This window comes from Lytechinus pictus, chromosome 5 (genome assembly GCF_037042905.1).
Source record: "Lytechinus pictus isolate F3 Inbred chromosome 5, Lp3.0, whole genome shotgun sequence".
In the NCBI taxonomy this organism is placed as follows: Eukaryota; Metazoa; Echinodermata; class Echinoidea; order Temnopleuroida; family Toxopneustidae; genus Lytechinus; species Lytechinus pictus.
The window spans coordinates 46,893,875-46,912,180 of NC_087249.1; the positions used below are offsets into that span (position 1 = coordinate 46,893,875).

The window sequence follows — 18,306 nt, forward strand, 5'->3', positions numbered from 1 at the left end:
CACTGACTGTGACCCGCAGGTCTCTCCTCCCAATATAACCGATAGGGGGTATGGAGACCTGTAGGCCCTACATGTACATCAGGGTTACCCCAGGTTACTCTGCACTATCAAGTGTGCAGTGGGTTTATGTGCAGAAGTGGTGTCTCTCCTCAACACTGGACCTACTATCCATCCTATCCAAGGGACAGAGCATTTCCATCATAACATAGCCAGTATCTATGAAACAAGTAACAGTTCAAAATCTTCATCCTTTGCATGTCCAATTCGAATTCATTTTTATTTTACATAAAAAAATTACATTTCAAATAACAAAAAGATTCCATGCTTTTACATGTACATGTCTCATTGAGTCATGATAACGAGTCAATCATCACAATGATCACATCATGTCAATTATTATCATCACTGTTTTCACATCATTATCATAATCATTACCATCATCAACATCATCATCTTAATCATCATCATCATCATAACCATCATTATCACCTTCTCTATTTCAAGGGTTAATAAATATCATCTGTTATTTGAAAACAAGGTTTCTATAGAATTCTATAGATTAATGTACATTATTATATGTCAGTTTAATATGACCATATTAAATTCGAAAAATTATATGATTGGTACATGTATGTAAAACATGTGTACATGATTTCAGTTCAATGTTTGAAAGATGGATAAACATCAACTACAGCTAGATAACATTAACTCCAGCTACATGTACATGTAGATGATGAATGTTTCAAAGTACCTTAACCCAAATGGCATGGAAGAATCTACAGATAAACATGTCACTTGTTAACCATTGAATATATACAGAGCCTCTCATTCAAGACGACAGCCAGGAATTCGAAGGTGACAAGAGGATTTGCCATCATCATTACATCCAATGATGCCATCCTTTCACGAGGATGCCGTTTGCTTGGCAACAGCGGCGGCCAGATCTGAGCTTTCTACAGGGTTTGATGGAACAGAACCCTCCTCAATTTACATCGGCTCATGCGATTATACGGAGCCATCGAGCCAGTTATAAATTCCCGACTGTCACAGCTAGCTCGATGTAAAATGCATCAAGTAGCCGGTTGCTAGCGGAGGGCAGTGTTGACCTGGTGAGTTGGCCTCTCTGATGGGTATACAGTTAAAGGAGAGTTTGAGTGGAGCACGTGAGGGCAGGGATCGGTCTTAAGGTGTGCCAGAAGAAGACATGGGATGCTCCAACTGAGATGGTTGTTTAACAGAGGGGCACTATTAAAGGCAGAGTGTTTTAAAGTTGGTGTATACACTACATGTACATGTATGATTGATAGACTCTTTCAAAAGGACAGTGTCATGATCAAAATAATGATGGAGATGATGATGATCATCATCAACACCACTACCACCAGAATCATGATCATCATCGCCATCATTATCATCTTTTTCATCATTCATCATCATCATTATCACCACCATCGTCACCATCAAAAACAGAATACTATGATGATATTAAGGACAATGAAGAAGACAATGAATTTTAAGAATTTTAATTCGTCATGAGGACGAATTACATTGTAGGTGATCTGGTGTAAGTTTCAACACCCAAGTTTTTACAATTCAAGAATACTGAGTTTGAGCAAATCTTGGGCGGATAGAGACCAATACCCTTTGCTCATTGATCACCATCAATGATGATCCATCTCATCGTTTGATCAATCAAAACAAATGTAAATCACTTGAGGTGCAACTACTTTACCCAGCAACAAGGGGAGTGACACAGCGAGGGGCAACTGCTGGCTGCCTCAGGCCTGCATACACGCACGTACATGTAGGGGACATAAATGTGGGGTGAAAAGTGTAAATATACTTGTACCTTGCACCAAATACGCCTACATGTACATGTACTTGTTGGTTCATGCAAATTATTGAATCAATTGGGGGTGACAAAAATAAAACAGGGAACAACAATCAACCTTTTAGTTGTGACACTATTAACAATCATCAAAATTAAAAGTAAATTGTTATTAAAAGGCTGTTCTAGATCAAAACAGTTCAAAACACATCAAAACACATTCAAGGAAATAAATCTGTTGGGTCTATTAATTTTATCACTTTTAAAAATTACTGCAGAACTGTACACCGATACATACATGTACATCTGTACTAGAACTACTATATGCTTTTCACACTGCACTTTTTCCCCTTAACCCCAAGAATTTGGTGGGGCTAAGGGGGGGTCTTAGCCACACCAATTCCCGGAGTTGAGCTTAGCCCACTTCGTTTTCACACTACGTTTTTTGTGGGCTAGCACGGTAAATAGTACGGTACTATCTGGCCCTGCAAAAAAGCAGGGTTAGCCGGCTTATTGTGGTGCTAGCACCACAGTTGCGGTGCTAAAGTTGCAGTGCTAAGAGATGCAGTGTGAAACGAAACAGGGCTAAAAGTGGGGCTAAGCATTAGCCAATCACAGAAGTCGAAATTGCATGTTAATCGCGCTCTGTATGGTAAAATCATCAATATTCATGAGCTGTGTGATTGCCCGGGGTTAAGGCGTTAACCCCGGCTATTAAAGGTCAAGTCCACCTCAGGAAAATGTTGATTTGAATCAATAGAGAAAAATCAGACAAGCACAATGCTGAAAATTTCATCAAAATTGGATGTAAAATAAGAAAGTTAAGACATTTCAAAGTTTCGCTTATTTTTAACAAAATACATGTAGTTATATGAACGAGCCAGTTACATCCAAATGAGAGAGTCGATGATGTCACTCACTCACTATTTCTTTTGTATTTTATTGTTTGAATTATACAATATTTCAATTTTTACGAATTAGACGATTAGGACCTCCTTGCCTGAAGCACAAAATGTTAAAATAATGGAATTCCACGTGTTCAGGGAGGAATGAAACTTCATTTCACATGACAATGATGAGAAAATAAAAATATTTCATATTTCATATAATAAAATACAAAAGAAATAGTGAGTGATGTCATCAGTTCCTCATTCGCATACCAACCAGGATGTGCATATAACTGTTTTGTGAAATGAAGCGAAACTTTAAAATGCCACAACTTTCTTATTTTATATCCGATTTTGATGAAATTTTCAGTGTTATGCTTGTTGAATTTTTCTCTTTTTATTCAAATCGAGTTTATGTTGGGGTGGACTTGTCCTTTAAAGTAAATAGTATGGGGTTACAGTGTGAATTGAAAAAAAGATGGTATGGGGTTAAGAATAGTCCGGGGTTAGGATAGTATGGGGTTAAGGAAATGCAGTGTGAAAAGCATACTAGTTTAATACACATTGTAATCTCAAGTGGCAGGACCATACAGACAAATACTAAGTCTTCAATAAAACTTCAAAAAGGATGTTACTTCCTCATTCACTCAGTAACAATCACATCAATTACCTGTCCTACTAGTTAATCTCCAATTGATAAAGGTATTGAATGACAATGGAGTTCCAAATGCATTTTAAAGGACAAGTCCACCCTATAAACAAAAAATTGAATTGAATAAAAAAATAAAAATCCCAAAAGCAAAACACTCAAAAGTTCATTAAGATTGGATGTAAAATAAGAAATTATGACATTTTAAACTTTTGCTTAATTTCACAAAATAGCTATAATTATAAATATGCACATCCTGCTTGGTATGCATATGAGGGGATTGATGACATCATCCACTGACTATTTTTTGTGTATTTCATTATATATATGAAATACGAACTTTTTAATTTTTTCCTCATTGTCATGGGAAACAACGTTTTAAATTTCCCTAAACATGTAGTATAGAAATCATTTTATGGTTTAGTCAAGTTTATAATCATACTGTAAAATCTGTAAAAATTGAAATATTGTATAATTCAAACAATAAAATACAAAATAAGTAGTAAGAGACATCATCAACTCTCTCATTTGCATATCACAGTTGTGCATATAACTGTTTTGTGAAAAATAAGCAAAACTTGAAAATATCATAACTTGTTTATTTTACATCTGATTTTGATGAAATTTTCAGCATTATGCTTTTTTAATTATTCTCTGTTGATTCAAATCAAAATTTTTCTGGGGTAGACTTGACCTTTAAATTTATACACACAATAAATCATGCTTTATCATGGAAATAATTCAGAGGTGGTGGTGGTTGAAAAACAAAATATTGACTGATGGAGAATGAAATTTAAGCCCATCTGCTCCCACCTGATTATAAAAATACAATCTTATTGTATGAATATGTATGAATAATTTAAAAGAGTACAGAAGGTTAAAATTTTAAATGTGCTCAGGTTAGAATCAGAACTTGTTTTAACATGAGAAAATTAATCAATTTCTTATTTAGTACAGGGTGTACATCATCATATTTCATTTATTTTGTTAATTTCCATAGTGAATTATGATTATTTTATTATATGATTTTTAATATTAGCATTTATGCTCTATTCTTTGTTTATATTTGAATATGTCTATTTGTGTTTGTTACGAAGGGCCCCAACGAAATCCAGCTTGTTGCTGATTGGGCTACCCTTCTTTTAAATATTTGAAATTAAATAAATAAATAAATAAAATTCAATTAAAGAAATAGTGTGTCAGTGATGTCATCAGTTCCCTAATTTTTTCAAAATTTGCAATTTTGCATACTGACCATGATGTGCAAATTACTGTACAACCAATAGGTTAGAAACTTTTATGTCACAAACTTTTTTACTTTTTATGTCACAAACGTTTTTACTTCCTGATCCATTTAAACAAATTTCAGCATTGTTTTTTTCTCTCTCTCTTTTAAATTCAAATCATCTTTATTAAAGTTGGGATGGAATAAATCCCCCTTTTATAGAGGTGTACATGTACAGTATTGTATCATAAATACCAGATGCCTTGGACATGTAGTATTCATGCTTTTGTATTAAAAATAGCAAAAATGTATGTAAATACATGTACATGTAGGACCTACTACTAACACCAGAGCATTACACATCTTTACCAACCCTGATAGCCAAGAAATAGGAACAAATTACAAATCAATTTACAGAAACAAGAAGTTACATGTACATGTAGGAACATTCTTTTCAATACTTAAGATTAGAAAACAGAAAAATATTCACAGAAATACATGTAGGAACACAAATATTTATTTAAAAAATTCCTTTCCCCAAAAATAGACTATTAATTGGCAAGTATGCTTAATGGCCACTACCACAAAGTTTCCATAAAATGAAAAATTTTCATGAAAAAAAAACATACAGAAGAACATGACTTTAATACCAAGGTCAAATACATCATAATAGTTGTAAAGTCTACACATTCTAATGATTATTCATTTTTATACACGAAGTACAGTAGATTCCATTTCAAAGCACCATCTCGAAATCACAGCCATATGAAGGAAAAAATTTCAGATACATGTATGTATAATGTACATGTATGTACAATGCTTTCATCCAAGACAGATGCAAATTCCACTTTGTTTTTTACTTGTAGGAGAATCCACACAAAAAAGGAATCCCTACAAAGAATGAATAACAGTAGGAGTAGAGTCAGTATCACATGTAGGCCTACTTACATGTACATGTATGTACATTATACAAGAAATTGGTAACTCAATTCCATATACTATAAAGAACAAAGATGAAAGCGACTTTGGCAAAGCTGGAAACAGTGAGTGTACAGTGCTACATCAGGGAGTTGAGATACTATCAAGCAGACAGTTGGCACACTTGAACTCCCATCTATTGTACAAACATGAACATGTACTACACAGTATAAATTGGCCACAAATTAATTGGCCACTCATAATTCTATAATTCTAGTCCATGTACAGGAAGGTCTTTGTTTGCTCATGAGTTATTAAAGCCTGGACGTGTATTACTGGCACGTGACTGATTTTACATTATATCAAGTCATCTGCTGCCCTTGTGATGTGTGACATTGAGGTTGTTTTTTGACAGGAAATAGACAAATTGCATTAATTGTGAAGAAACAAGTAGTGCATAAAAAACAAAGAGAATTACATGTAAATAGTACATGTATGAATTACAATGGGTACTGAAGGGGCATATAAAAGCATGTAGTAATACATGCACATTGAGTAAATAATATTAATAAACAATCTGCAATAAACTTTTGATATTTTATCATAGGGTTGAGCTCTATGTGTTCATGCCCAAACTTATTACTTATTATTTACATGTACATGTAGTGTGGTTTTGCAAGATACTAAAAAATGGTGGTGGATCGAGGAAGTACGATCCCATAATCATGTGACATGGCTTTCCAAACTTTATTATCACTGTGGAATGGATTTACAATACATGTCCACTGTAGCCTACATTTTAATACCAATAAACCTGAAAAAACCAACAGATGAATCATAAACAAGAAAATATTTTAGCCTAAATAATTCAAAAAATGGATTCATAAATTACTAAAATGAATTTATGAATGAATTTATTGATTAAATTAAACCACTCAAAATTAATTAATCGATATAGAGAAAAAAAGTCGTCAAAAATAATTTTAAAAACAAATGTGTACATGTACATTGTAGACCTTAGATACAGTACATGTAAATTGTACACCATACATGTACATGTAGGCCTACATCTTTGTGACCTAGTTTACATAATAATTCAGTAGCTTGCAACACACCTCCGCACTATTAGTAATACACATATGTGGACAAATGATTCAGAGATCAATATAAAAATCAATAATTCATGAACCGTTGTTTGGTCTGTTGCCACTTTTCAACGCACACTGAAGGTCTATGGGCTATGAGAACTTTTTTCTTTCATCATTTTCCTGTACAGTACATGTACAATACATGCATGTATCAATGTCCTGTCCTGCCAAAGAAAATGAATGTGGCCTACAGGTAATATAAACTTGAAAGGGAAGGGTAATAAGTCAAGGGAAAACAAAACATTGCAGTTTTGCCTGTGTTCATACTTTGCTACAGTGTACAGTATACGGGATAAACTAGAGAGTTTTCTGTATATTGCAACTGTACAATATCTGCATATTTAAAAGTTACTGTACAGGGCACACTGACAGAATGCAGTTGCATTGCAAATGAATACAAGGATATTGAAATAATGTATTGTATTGTACAAGTATTTTGTTGCCTTTTTTAATAAAATACTAATTACACTTCAACATGTTTCTACATCACTTGCAAATGTTTTGTCATATAATCCCCAAATTATTTCACAATAAGCTTTAGGCCTACAGTAGGTGTAGGCCTACGTGTGGAAGGAAACAAAAACATGTTACATGTACAAAGTTCTAAAACCCAGTCCATGGTTCTTTAATATCAAGTGCTACAAAACTGTCAAAGATTAAATCTAAATGTCTACAAGATGTTAGCACAATATTTGCTCAGGACATTACAAGTCTAGAACTACATGATAAACATCGTTCCCACACACATTGCTTTTTTATAAATGAAGAGATCAAATTGCACCAAAAATAAAAAGGAAAAACGAAATTATGAAAGCAAAAACAAATAAATAGGCCTACAACTCAAAACAAAAATAAAAGAATATAGGCCTATATGTATGCATGTAGGCTTATTTTTTAAATGGAGGTGGTGTAAAATTAAATATAAATGACAAATGATATTAAAGTAGTCTTTTCGATTTATTTCAGAATCGGTCAGGGTACATGTACATGTAGTCAACCATTTTTAATCTCTACTGAATATTTGGAGGAGAAAATAATGAATCGATCAGAGATCGGCACCAGGAGTGGAGAAAAAATAGAAGAGAAAAACCAAGTAAAATGCGATTGTACTTGTACATGTAGATATGCATACGTACATGTACATTTACATGTATATGAAGTGCCCAGGGCAAATAAATAGAAATTCCATGTACAAATGTACATTATGTGTAGTGTAGCCCTGAAGAGGTCAACAAAACATGTACATGCAGGCTATTATCCCAGTAACCAAAATGCTTTGTTATGCAAATATATACACAGTGAAAAGAAATATTAAGTCTGAACAAATATTAAATTTCTATGGACCAAGTGACCATAGGCCGCAATAACAATATGCATACTGTAGAGGTGCACTGACTCACTTGCATTAACTTGTAGATGGGGGAAGGAAGGGGAACATCCAAAGATTTGTGTGCCAAGTCTCTCTGGGTGCTCTCCTTGCTTTCCATGTCTCCGTGGCCTAAGGCACAATGTCAGCATAATTCACACAAGGCACTACACCTTCAGATGGGTCTAGGATGTTGACGACGCCTTCCGACGATGCACACGAATGTTTCATAACAGTAGAATCTATTTTTTTTCCACTGTTCGATCCCAACATGAGGGGTAACATAATGATCATTTGCAAAAAAGGGCAACAACCCTTTTTGCATAGCAAGCTACACGTACATGTATAATATCGTCAGTGATTTTACGAGCCGGCACAAACCTACATATGTAATTTTTGGTCAAATTTTCGAAACTGAGTGTATTGCATAAAAATATATTCTGAAAGTCTGTCATTAACTCTATAGAATGACCAAATTTCAGATCAAAATTTGTATTAAGAATAAGAGCATATTTCGCACGAAATGACACAATACCCCTCCTTTGATTTTACGAAGTGGCACAACCCATTCTTTCTGTACTGTAGCAGTCTCCAGAATGGTGCGCAGATATCAATAACCCAACCTACATGTAGATGTTGCACTTTATATGCAGCATGTATGCATTGAATGATTTTATGAACTGGCTCAAACCGTGGTTTGTGCCGCAAAAAACAGTGCGGAAGGTACGCATGATTTTACGAAGTGACCTACATGTACATGTACATGTAAACCCCGTTTTTAATAAAACTTCAATAGCAGTTTCTGAAATGCATACATATGTACCTGCGTTTCATTTCAAATATTGAAAGAATGTACAATGTATGCTCTAAATTGGTAGCTCTGGTTAAAGTGCGAAGATACACCTGTACATGTATAGCATCAGAAAAACACTGAAAACTTTAAACGTGATTATCTCGAAATAGTGTTTTGGAGACCAGCTGAGGTTTGTGCCAGTTTGTAAATCACTGGCGATAATTTATACATGTACATGCAGGCCTGCATGAAAAAACACTGAACACGAAAAAATGTAACTATACATGTATCCACTTCCTTGTGAACGATCCTACATGTAATTTGCAATATGGTCCTTGTTTGTTATCCAAAAGATCTAAAAAAAGGGTAGACAATCAATCTCCAATTTTAAACTCAAAACAATTGAGAATTTACAACTTGTTAAATGTTTTCTGCAGACATCATTGGTGTTAAAATTGAAAAAGCTCACAACAAAAATCGGAGAGCACTTGAAAACACTTCCCCCATCTTCCGAAGACACAACCAAAATTGACCACTCCCCCAGAACGGCTGCATATTTTTCCTCTGCCCGCAACAAGGAAATACACTCTCGATGACTGAAAACTGAGAGTCGTGTGAATTTTTTTTTTTTTTTTTTTGCGACTGAAGCAGCTACATGTACATATGAGGCGCCGAATGTACCAATATTATATAGAACAATTATTTGTTATATAATCATTATTTATTAAATAATAACTATTATTTATATATAATTTACATTTTATTTGTAAACAACTACTATTACATAAAATATCATTTCTAATTATTTAAATATAATTCCAAGTAATACTTCATTATTTGTAAATAATAATAGTTCGACATTCCATTATTTATAAATAATGATTATTTGTTTTTCATTATTTATAAATAATGATTATTTGTTTTTCATTATTTATAAATAATGATTATTTGTTTTTCATTATTTACAAATAATGATTATTTGTTTTTCATTATTTATAAATAATGATTATTTGTTTTTCATTATTTATAAATAATGATTATTTGTTTTTCATTATTTACAAATAATGATTATTTGTTTTTCATTATTTATAAATAATGATTATTTGTTTTTCATTATTTATAAATGTTGATTATTTGTTTTTCATTATTTATAAATAATGATTATTTGTTTTTCATTATTTATAAATAATGATTATTTGTTTTTATATTATTTATAAATAATGACACTACATACTTCATTATTTATAAATAATTGCAATTCGTTTTTCCGTTATTTATAAATAAGTTTTCTATTATTTATAAATAATAATTATTTATCATCAATGCCAGTGCACATTTCTTTATTTATAAATAATGAGAATAATGGTGCACTCGAAAAAAATATTTATAGATAATGAAGTAGACGTTTTCATTATTTAACAAATAATCATTATTTATAAATAATGGAAAACAAATAATCATTATTTGTAAATAATGAAAAACAAATAATCATTATTTATAAATAATGAAAAACAAATAATCATTATTTATAAATAACGAAAAACAAATAATCATTATTTGTAAATAATGAAAAACAAATAATCACTATTTATAAATAATGAAAAACAAATAATCATTATTTATAAATAATGAAAAACAAATAATCATTATTTATAAATAATGGAATGTCGAACTATTATTAAATTTACAAATAATGAAGTATTACTTGGAATTATATATAAATAATTAGAAATGATATTTTATATAATAGTAGTTATTTACAAATAAAATGTAAATTATATATAAATAATAGTTATTATTTAATAAATAATGATTATATAACAAATAATTGTTCTATATAATATTGGTACATTCGGCGCCTCATATGTACATGTGTACATGTACTGTACATGATGTACATGTAATGTCAACACTTTTATTCAGCAGATGTTCTACACTCTATTGTCTTGTAAATTAGAAAAAGAAATCCACCAATCAGACTGACAAGAGGGAAAGAGGGTGTGACCTTAGTCTGCAGGCACAGACCCTGATTTAAACTTTGATCAACAAGTGTGTCTCCACGCAAAGACTAGCACACACAAAACTTGCTGTTTCACTTCGAGAGGGCCTTCAGTACATAAGGCATGAGTAGGCTGCAATTCAGACCCTTTACTCGAGTGAAGGGTTTGCCCAGCAGACTAGTGTGACCTTGTGAGAGAGTTTCAGCATGTACACAGGAGTGTTCAAATTCTCCCAGGTGCATTTTGCACATACATGTGAGCTTCATCAATAGATCTCATTCAAGAACCATCCAGGAATTCTGGAAATTCAGGGACACCCGAAAATTACTATCAGTATCATACAACAATTGAATGTAGCAAGTTTCAACATTGATTTTATTTTTTACGCGAAGTTATTCTGAAAACCACTTTCGTGTGATCTATTGGGAATGCTAGCAAAGCGATCTCCAAACTGGTTTCCTGAACCGGTTTCCAGTTTAGTTTTAGAAAGCGCAATGAGAACGGTGTCAGAGATTACTTTGTTCTGCATGGTCTGTGAAGGAAATTACCCCTGCCCTTTATGCTGAAAAAAGTGAAACTGAAAGTTGTATGAAGCTACATATAGGCCTTTGACGAGTTCCCCAAGGTACATGTATAGTTTTTAAAAATTGAGATTCCTGGATTATCATAAATCACAAAAAAGTTGACCTATTAATTATTTTAATACACAACCTACTGATGGTCACACATAAATGAGCGGACTGACTCAGTTTGAGCGACTATGATATGCACATCAACAGAGCTGAATGATACATGCTCGCTGGAGTGGCCGTAATTGTCCTGTCTTGAAAGAGTTATGTTTGGAATTGATTAAATTTTATCATAAATTTCATCTGTTATATTGCACTCTGTTGTCAAATAAATACTGTCTCAAATCAGTAATCAACATCTGGCGAACATTCAAATAGTGTACAAAGTACTATTGGGTTGCCGATTAAAACTGATTGAATGCCTTGATTGTTCGAGTTTTACTCCCTTCACACTGCACATATTTTCCTTAACCGCGGAATATTGGTGGGGCTAAGGGGGGTCTTAGCCCCATCAATTTCCCGGGTTAAGCTTTATTAGCCCACTACTTTTTTCACACGTTTCAGTAAAGTGGGCTAGCATGGTAAATTGTGCGGTACTATTTGGCCCTGCAAAATTGTGCGGTACTATTTGGCCCTGCAAAAAAGCAGGGTTAGCCAACTACATGTACAATGTACATGTAATTGCAGTGTGAAACGAAACTGGGCTAAAGAAGAGTGGGGCTAAGCATAAGCCAATCACAGAAGTCGAAATTGCATGTTAAACACGTTCTGTGTGGCAAATTCATCAATATTCATGAGCTGTGCCAGAGTCCGGGAAACCCCTGCTATTAAAGCAAATAATATGGGGTTTAAAAATAGTGTGAAAAAAAATAGTATGGGTTAAGGATAGTCCAGGGTTACGGATATGGGGTTAAAAGGAAATGCAGTGTGAAAAGCATAATAGTGTACTTTACTGTCAGTAATATATCTGAAACTGGTATGTTGTTTAAAAAGAATTGTCAGCCTTGAATGTGTGTCAATGTCATCAGTGTGAAAATCATAATAGTGTATTTTATTGTCAGTAATATCTTGTGTTTAAAAAAATTGTCAGCCTTGAATGTGTGTCAATGTCATCTGACTCATGCTATCCTGTGAATTTCAGAGTATTTCTGAATTCATATTCTTCAATTTACCACACACCATATAAGAAAATTTTAAACAACAGTACTGTATTTCATTAAAAAAAAATATTCAATCGCATTCGTACATAGGTATGAACCGTCTTTCAAAATCCTTTTTAAACCTTGTGATTTTTTTTTCTTTATTCACCAGAGCACTATTGTACTTTCAAGCATTGTAAATGTAATATGAGGCCCTCTTTTGGTGGAAAGTAAAAAATGTACCTGTACAGTAGCATATACAATATATACATATAACCTCTTTTAATGAGAAAAAGAAATAGGTCTCTGAAAAAAAAATTAATTCTGGGCCGAGATCTTTGAATAAATGTAGTAAAACCTGACAGTGCCAAACAATCAGGCATTGCAAGATCAATAGAAAAACAAAAAATTACCTTCTAAAAAGGTTTAAAAACACAACAAATAATCACACTGTTTCCCTACATGTACATGAATAAATCCTATACACACACAGATGATAAAGAAATATTAGAATTAAACCATTAATACTGTTATCCTTACCAGACACTTGTGTAATTTGTATCTCAAATGATCCATAGCTTGGTGAAACTCCCTAGACGCTATCCGCCTCCATGGGGGCTGCCCTATACTCTGCCAACGATGTCATGTAAATGGATTCCTAGAAAGCAATCACATAAAAAAAATTGAAGAGAGACAATTTAAAAATGGGGAATACACAGAGACAATGGAGTATTGAACAGATTACAGCCACTACTGACGACCATACAGTACATGAGGTCACAGGATGTGTGTTAAATGACGTCGTAAAAAACAGGATTAGATCAGGCACACACTGATGCACACATGATAACCTTGACAACTGTTGGATAATGAACTGACAAATCAAACAAATGAGAAAATCACATTGTTGTATGATCTTGAATAGTACTATTAATTTTGAAGAAAATTAGGAATCTGCATTCATTATTTTGTATGCTATACACGTAGTGATCTTGTGAGAATCTGCAAGAAAATGGAATTTTCTTTTTTCTATTTTTTAATGATTTCTTGAAATTTAACCACTTGGTTATTATTATAAAACACAACAGTAGGACTAGACTGATTCCAAAATATGTATTATCAACCTTTATATACCATGCATAAAAAGATGAAATTCTTTAATATCATCTTTCAGTGTGGGCCTGCACCACCCCCCCCCCCCCTCCCTCAAACTAGAATGTATTATTTACACCATACATGTACATGTATTAATGTACATTCATCAAACAATACTTGTACTGATAGTAGATACATACGTTTTGTACATGTACCGGTACATGTACATGTTTACAGTGATCATGAGGACCACACCGTCGGCTGATTTGTTCGCAAGTCTTAAATGGATGACACTAGACAAACGATTTGAGCTCAGTCGCGTTTTGATCATATATAAATGTGTTCATTATTTTAGCACCTTCTTACCTTCAGGTACACTTAACCAATCCAAATGATGTACATGAACATCATACCAGACAGAGAGACAGTGGATATTTACGTGTGCCCAAGTTTCGCACTGATTGTTATAAGTGTAGTCCAATTGTATCTTCAATATTTGAATGGAATAAGCTTGATAATTCAATTAGAACAGCTCCTTCTGTCATTTCATTTAAGAGAATGTAATAGAAGAACTTGTAATGTATAAATAATAATTAATAGTTAATTTGATTTATTGATATTTTATTATACGTCAAACGAGTGCCCGTCTGCGTTTTGTTTGCTGCTAAGTTTGTTAATGTTTCGTTTTACATTCAAATCCTAATGTGAATCTTAATGCCGTAACATTCTGTACATACTGTACGTTATGCATTTTGTAAATATGTTTATTGTTATTCAGGGCCCCATGGAATACCACTACTTATTGGTGAATGGGCTACCCTGTCAAAATATCAGAAATAAATAAATAAATGAAATAGTTTTTGTTTTGTTTTTCTTTTTTGGCTTCATACAGTACATTCGAGTCAAACAGGCCAAGCTATACAATGTACAGTACATGTACATTGTAGAGAAGATAAGGGGGGAAAAGAGAGGAAAAAAAACAGGAAAACAAAGAAGAAAGAATGAGAGAAAGAAAGAGAAAAAGACTACATGTACATGTATGTATGAAGGGAGCCCGGAGGGGAGTGACAGCATAACATGGCTACATTGTGTACTATTAAATACATGTACATGTATATATGTATGACTTTATTATGGTAATTTATGTGCCACCTCACGAAGTACTACAACCAAAAAGCAAGATGTCACAAAGGCATGTTTGCAAGAGGGGAAAACCGAGGCATTGCCGTTTGGAATACTCCGAGATCATCAGAGGCCCCCCATGAGTCATAACGAAATACGAGATACCCACTCTCCTCCTGCGACTCCAACATCATTATCAATATTACCGAGCTGATGGCGACACATTACCAACACATTGCGCAAAACATGCCAGAGCTTTTTGCTGATATCCGTTCGACTTGCATGGATGAGTGCATGCATCTATGGCATTTGTTTCGAGATTGCAACTGTACTGCGGTATGAAAGACTTGCTTTCAGCTTCATTACAGTACATCACATTTCGCTTCATCTGCATTTTATGCTTCGCGATTATTTTTTAAAGTCTAGTTAAGTAATAACAGCCTTACATTACAAATGGAATGAAAATGAAAAACCCATCTGAGGAAGGAAGCACATACCGGTATATGTAGATACAATGTACATGTATGTGTGCACATGACCCTTGTATACATGTACTGTACTGTATGAGGGATAAGGTTTGAGAAGCAATTTGACCACCATACACAAAAAAATATTGCACCTACTGTAAAAAATACCGGTACATGTAAATGCCTACATGTATATAGGTGAGATCTAATACTGTATTTCAATGAACTTTAAAGAAAGGTTCATAGTCAAAATCAACTGTTCAAAACAATTGACATAAAGATATACTGAAGACTTCTACAGGGATGATATCATAAACTGTATTTTTAAAGTATATACTATAGATCAAAAGAAGTCTGAAAGCATATCAACTTGCAGTCATGACCTGCTACCCCGAAATGTATTAAAAAAACATTCTAAAGCATGGGATGGGCTGGAATTTCAAAATTCGAAGATCCAAGTTTAAATTGGTGAAGTAAAGTAGAAAGCGCTTCTACATGTACTTTAGGCCAATAAGACTATTTTTCAATAAAAACGAATGCCAAATTTAAATTTTAATCTATGCTAAAAAGGCAAAATTTGAATTCTAACAGCCAAATATGCCACATTTGAATTCTAACAGCTGAAAAAATTATACAATGACCACTCTATTTAGACGAGTTCTCAATTCCTCCTCTCACCCCCCCCCCCCCTCCCGCCAACATAAAAGTAAGATCTACATTTTATACATGTATCTGTCTTTATGGGGAGGGGGGAGGAATATATTCTTGTATGATATGAGTGCTGAGCTCTACTTGTACATTTATATCCCGGGAGGCCACTTCTATTGACGAGTGGATACCATGCGCGACCATGGGGTCTCGAAAAGCACCCTAAACACGTATTTCCATTTTCTGAAAATGCACCCCTAACAAGTATTGGCGTGTGAAACCCTACCCTTAACAAGTATTGGAAAAAAACGATACTCTTGGCAAGTTCCCTGAATTGACCCCCTAAACAAGTACAGCGATATTTTTATTGTTATGTCACGGACGTTGATCGTCGGTTTTACCTTCACCTACATCATTGGGTTTAGTACAGCCCCACCTCTCACATCTCGCGCAAATCGTACTCTAAACGCGTAGTGTTGACTCTTGGGGCAAAAGTACATCCTTTATAACATTTACAAAATGTAATAGCCTTAATTTTTTACACCCTCGCAAATTTGACCCTTAACTCGTAGCTTTCAGTGTTTTTTGACACCTTTATCACGTTACGTAACATGCCCTATCTTGAAAAAGACATCCTTTTTATGTGTTTTTTTGGTCGCGCATGGTATCCACTCGTCAATGTAAGTGGCCCCCCGGGATATATATGTATCAGGGGTGTGGATCACTTTATATAATGTATTAAGAAGACTTTTTTTCCAGTGGGTGTGTCCTACATGTACGGTAGTCTATTATACATGTAGGCCTATACGGTATGTACAGTACATGTACCTGATACACTTTGCAATTTATGCACAATAGTTGATGCACTTGTGCACATTGCATCCAATTTATATTCCAAGTTTGCAACTTGGAAATGTGCGCTGCTAAATGCCACACTTGAACACTTTTACACCTCAAGTGCCCCCAAGAGCTATGCAATATTCATGGTGCTTTAGGTTTCCAAAGGAGGAACTACTCAGTGTAATGCATTATTTTTCCTGTGCTCTACGAGTTCAGGCATATAAACTTGTGGGCCTACAGGGTTGTGCTATTTTCTTAGAAAATTGGCTGCATGTACACTGTACATGTATGCATATTGTACAGGCTACATTGTATACAAAAGAAAGAACAAACCTAAAAATTATATCATTGTCAAGGTTAAGTGTATGAATCTTACTAGAGCTTTTCTTGAAGACTGGACATTACGTCTAGGCGAAGCGCATACGTATATTTGTATGCAAATTATTTGTAAAACTTTTGTTAGGCAAATGAACTACGCCCTAAAAACCTCCGAAGGCGTCGTGTACTGTAGGCCTATTAATTTTGGCCATTACGTTTTATTGGTTTGGATGGAGCTGATGGGATTTGTCTCGATTTGTTTTTGCCTTAGGGGCGATATCAACTTCATCGTTTTTATCATTTTGCTATGATTTAGCAGACACATAATGGATTTGTTTTATCGACGAGTTTATCATATTTTATGCTGCTATGTCAGGAAGGAGTTTTAGATGATTTCTTTGATGTATTTCTTAACCCACTACGTGGTAAGTCAAAATTACTTCCTACTAGGATATTTCAAGAATCTTTAAAACTAAGACGGAAATTCGCACGAAATAAGGTGTTAACTTAATTGCAGATTATATGAAACTTATTTAATGTTGAATTTTGCAAATTAAAACAATTTAAAAGATTTTTGACATTACGTCTGTTTAATGGGTTTGTTTACATACTATGCCTGAACACGGTTGCGTGTTTATCTACGGTATAAGGGATTGGCATAATTAATTTGTAATGTATTTGTAAGATTGAACGTATTTTGAAAGATTACTTTATGGATACTTTTGAAATGAATTTCCATCAATCAAACGTGGACACTTATTGACAACTAATTATGCAAAACTAATTAATGAATCAATTGCGTGATTAGATCAATGTACTATTAGAAGTGTGGTTCCATGTTTATTATTTATTGTAGGGTTTTTAGTACCGAGATTCTAAAGGCAGAGCCGTATCAACATTGATTACTGAGGGTGCTTACGGAAACTCCGGACGGGACAGAAGTCTCGGGAATCGTCCTCCAGTGTTACGTCATAGTGATGAGTCATCGATGTTCGGATTCTCCACTGATCGCAATAAACTCGTTATTTCTCTTCAATGGGCCCCAACGAAATGACAACAGCTATAAAGGACTTTATATTATTCGAATCGAAATTTCATTATGAATTTATTCTTTGATGCTATGCCATATTATTCACAGAAGTGAACGTATTGAATTTAATTATGATTAAATATATTTCATTTGATTTGTAATTCCAATCCATTTTCTATTTCGTGATTTGTTGTGTAAACAGTACATAGGCAATTATCTTTTCTCTAGAGTTTTTTGTCCTTTGCTTTTGCACTGGGCCTGTGA

General features: G+C 33.8%; 1 protein-coding gene across 2 annotated transcripts in view; it reads right to left on the reverse strand.

Annotated features, from left to right (window-relative positions):
• The window catches only part of LOC129261343 (alpha-N-acetyl-neuraminyl-2,3-beta-galactosyl-1,3-N-acetyl-galactosaminide alpha-2,6-sialyltransferase-like), a 35,531-nt gene extending 27,254 nt beyond the window's left edge, over positions 1-8,277 (reverse strand). Inside the window, exon 1 of one of the 2 annotated variants that reach the window (XM_064099101.1) lies at positions 8,056-8,277. In XM_064099101.1, the coding sequence (XP_063955171.1) occupies positions 8,056-8,142 (87 nt within the window). In that variant the 5' untranslated portion in view covers positions 8,143-8,277. Of the gene's footprint in view, positions 1-5,239; positions 5,270-8,055 lie in introns of those variants that run through there. The other variant, XM_064099102.1, reaches the window with a different exon arrangement.
• Between the last annotated feature and the right edge of the window lie 10,029 nt (positions 8,278-18,306).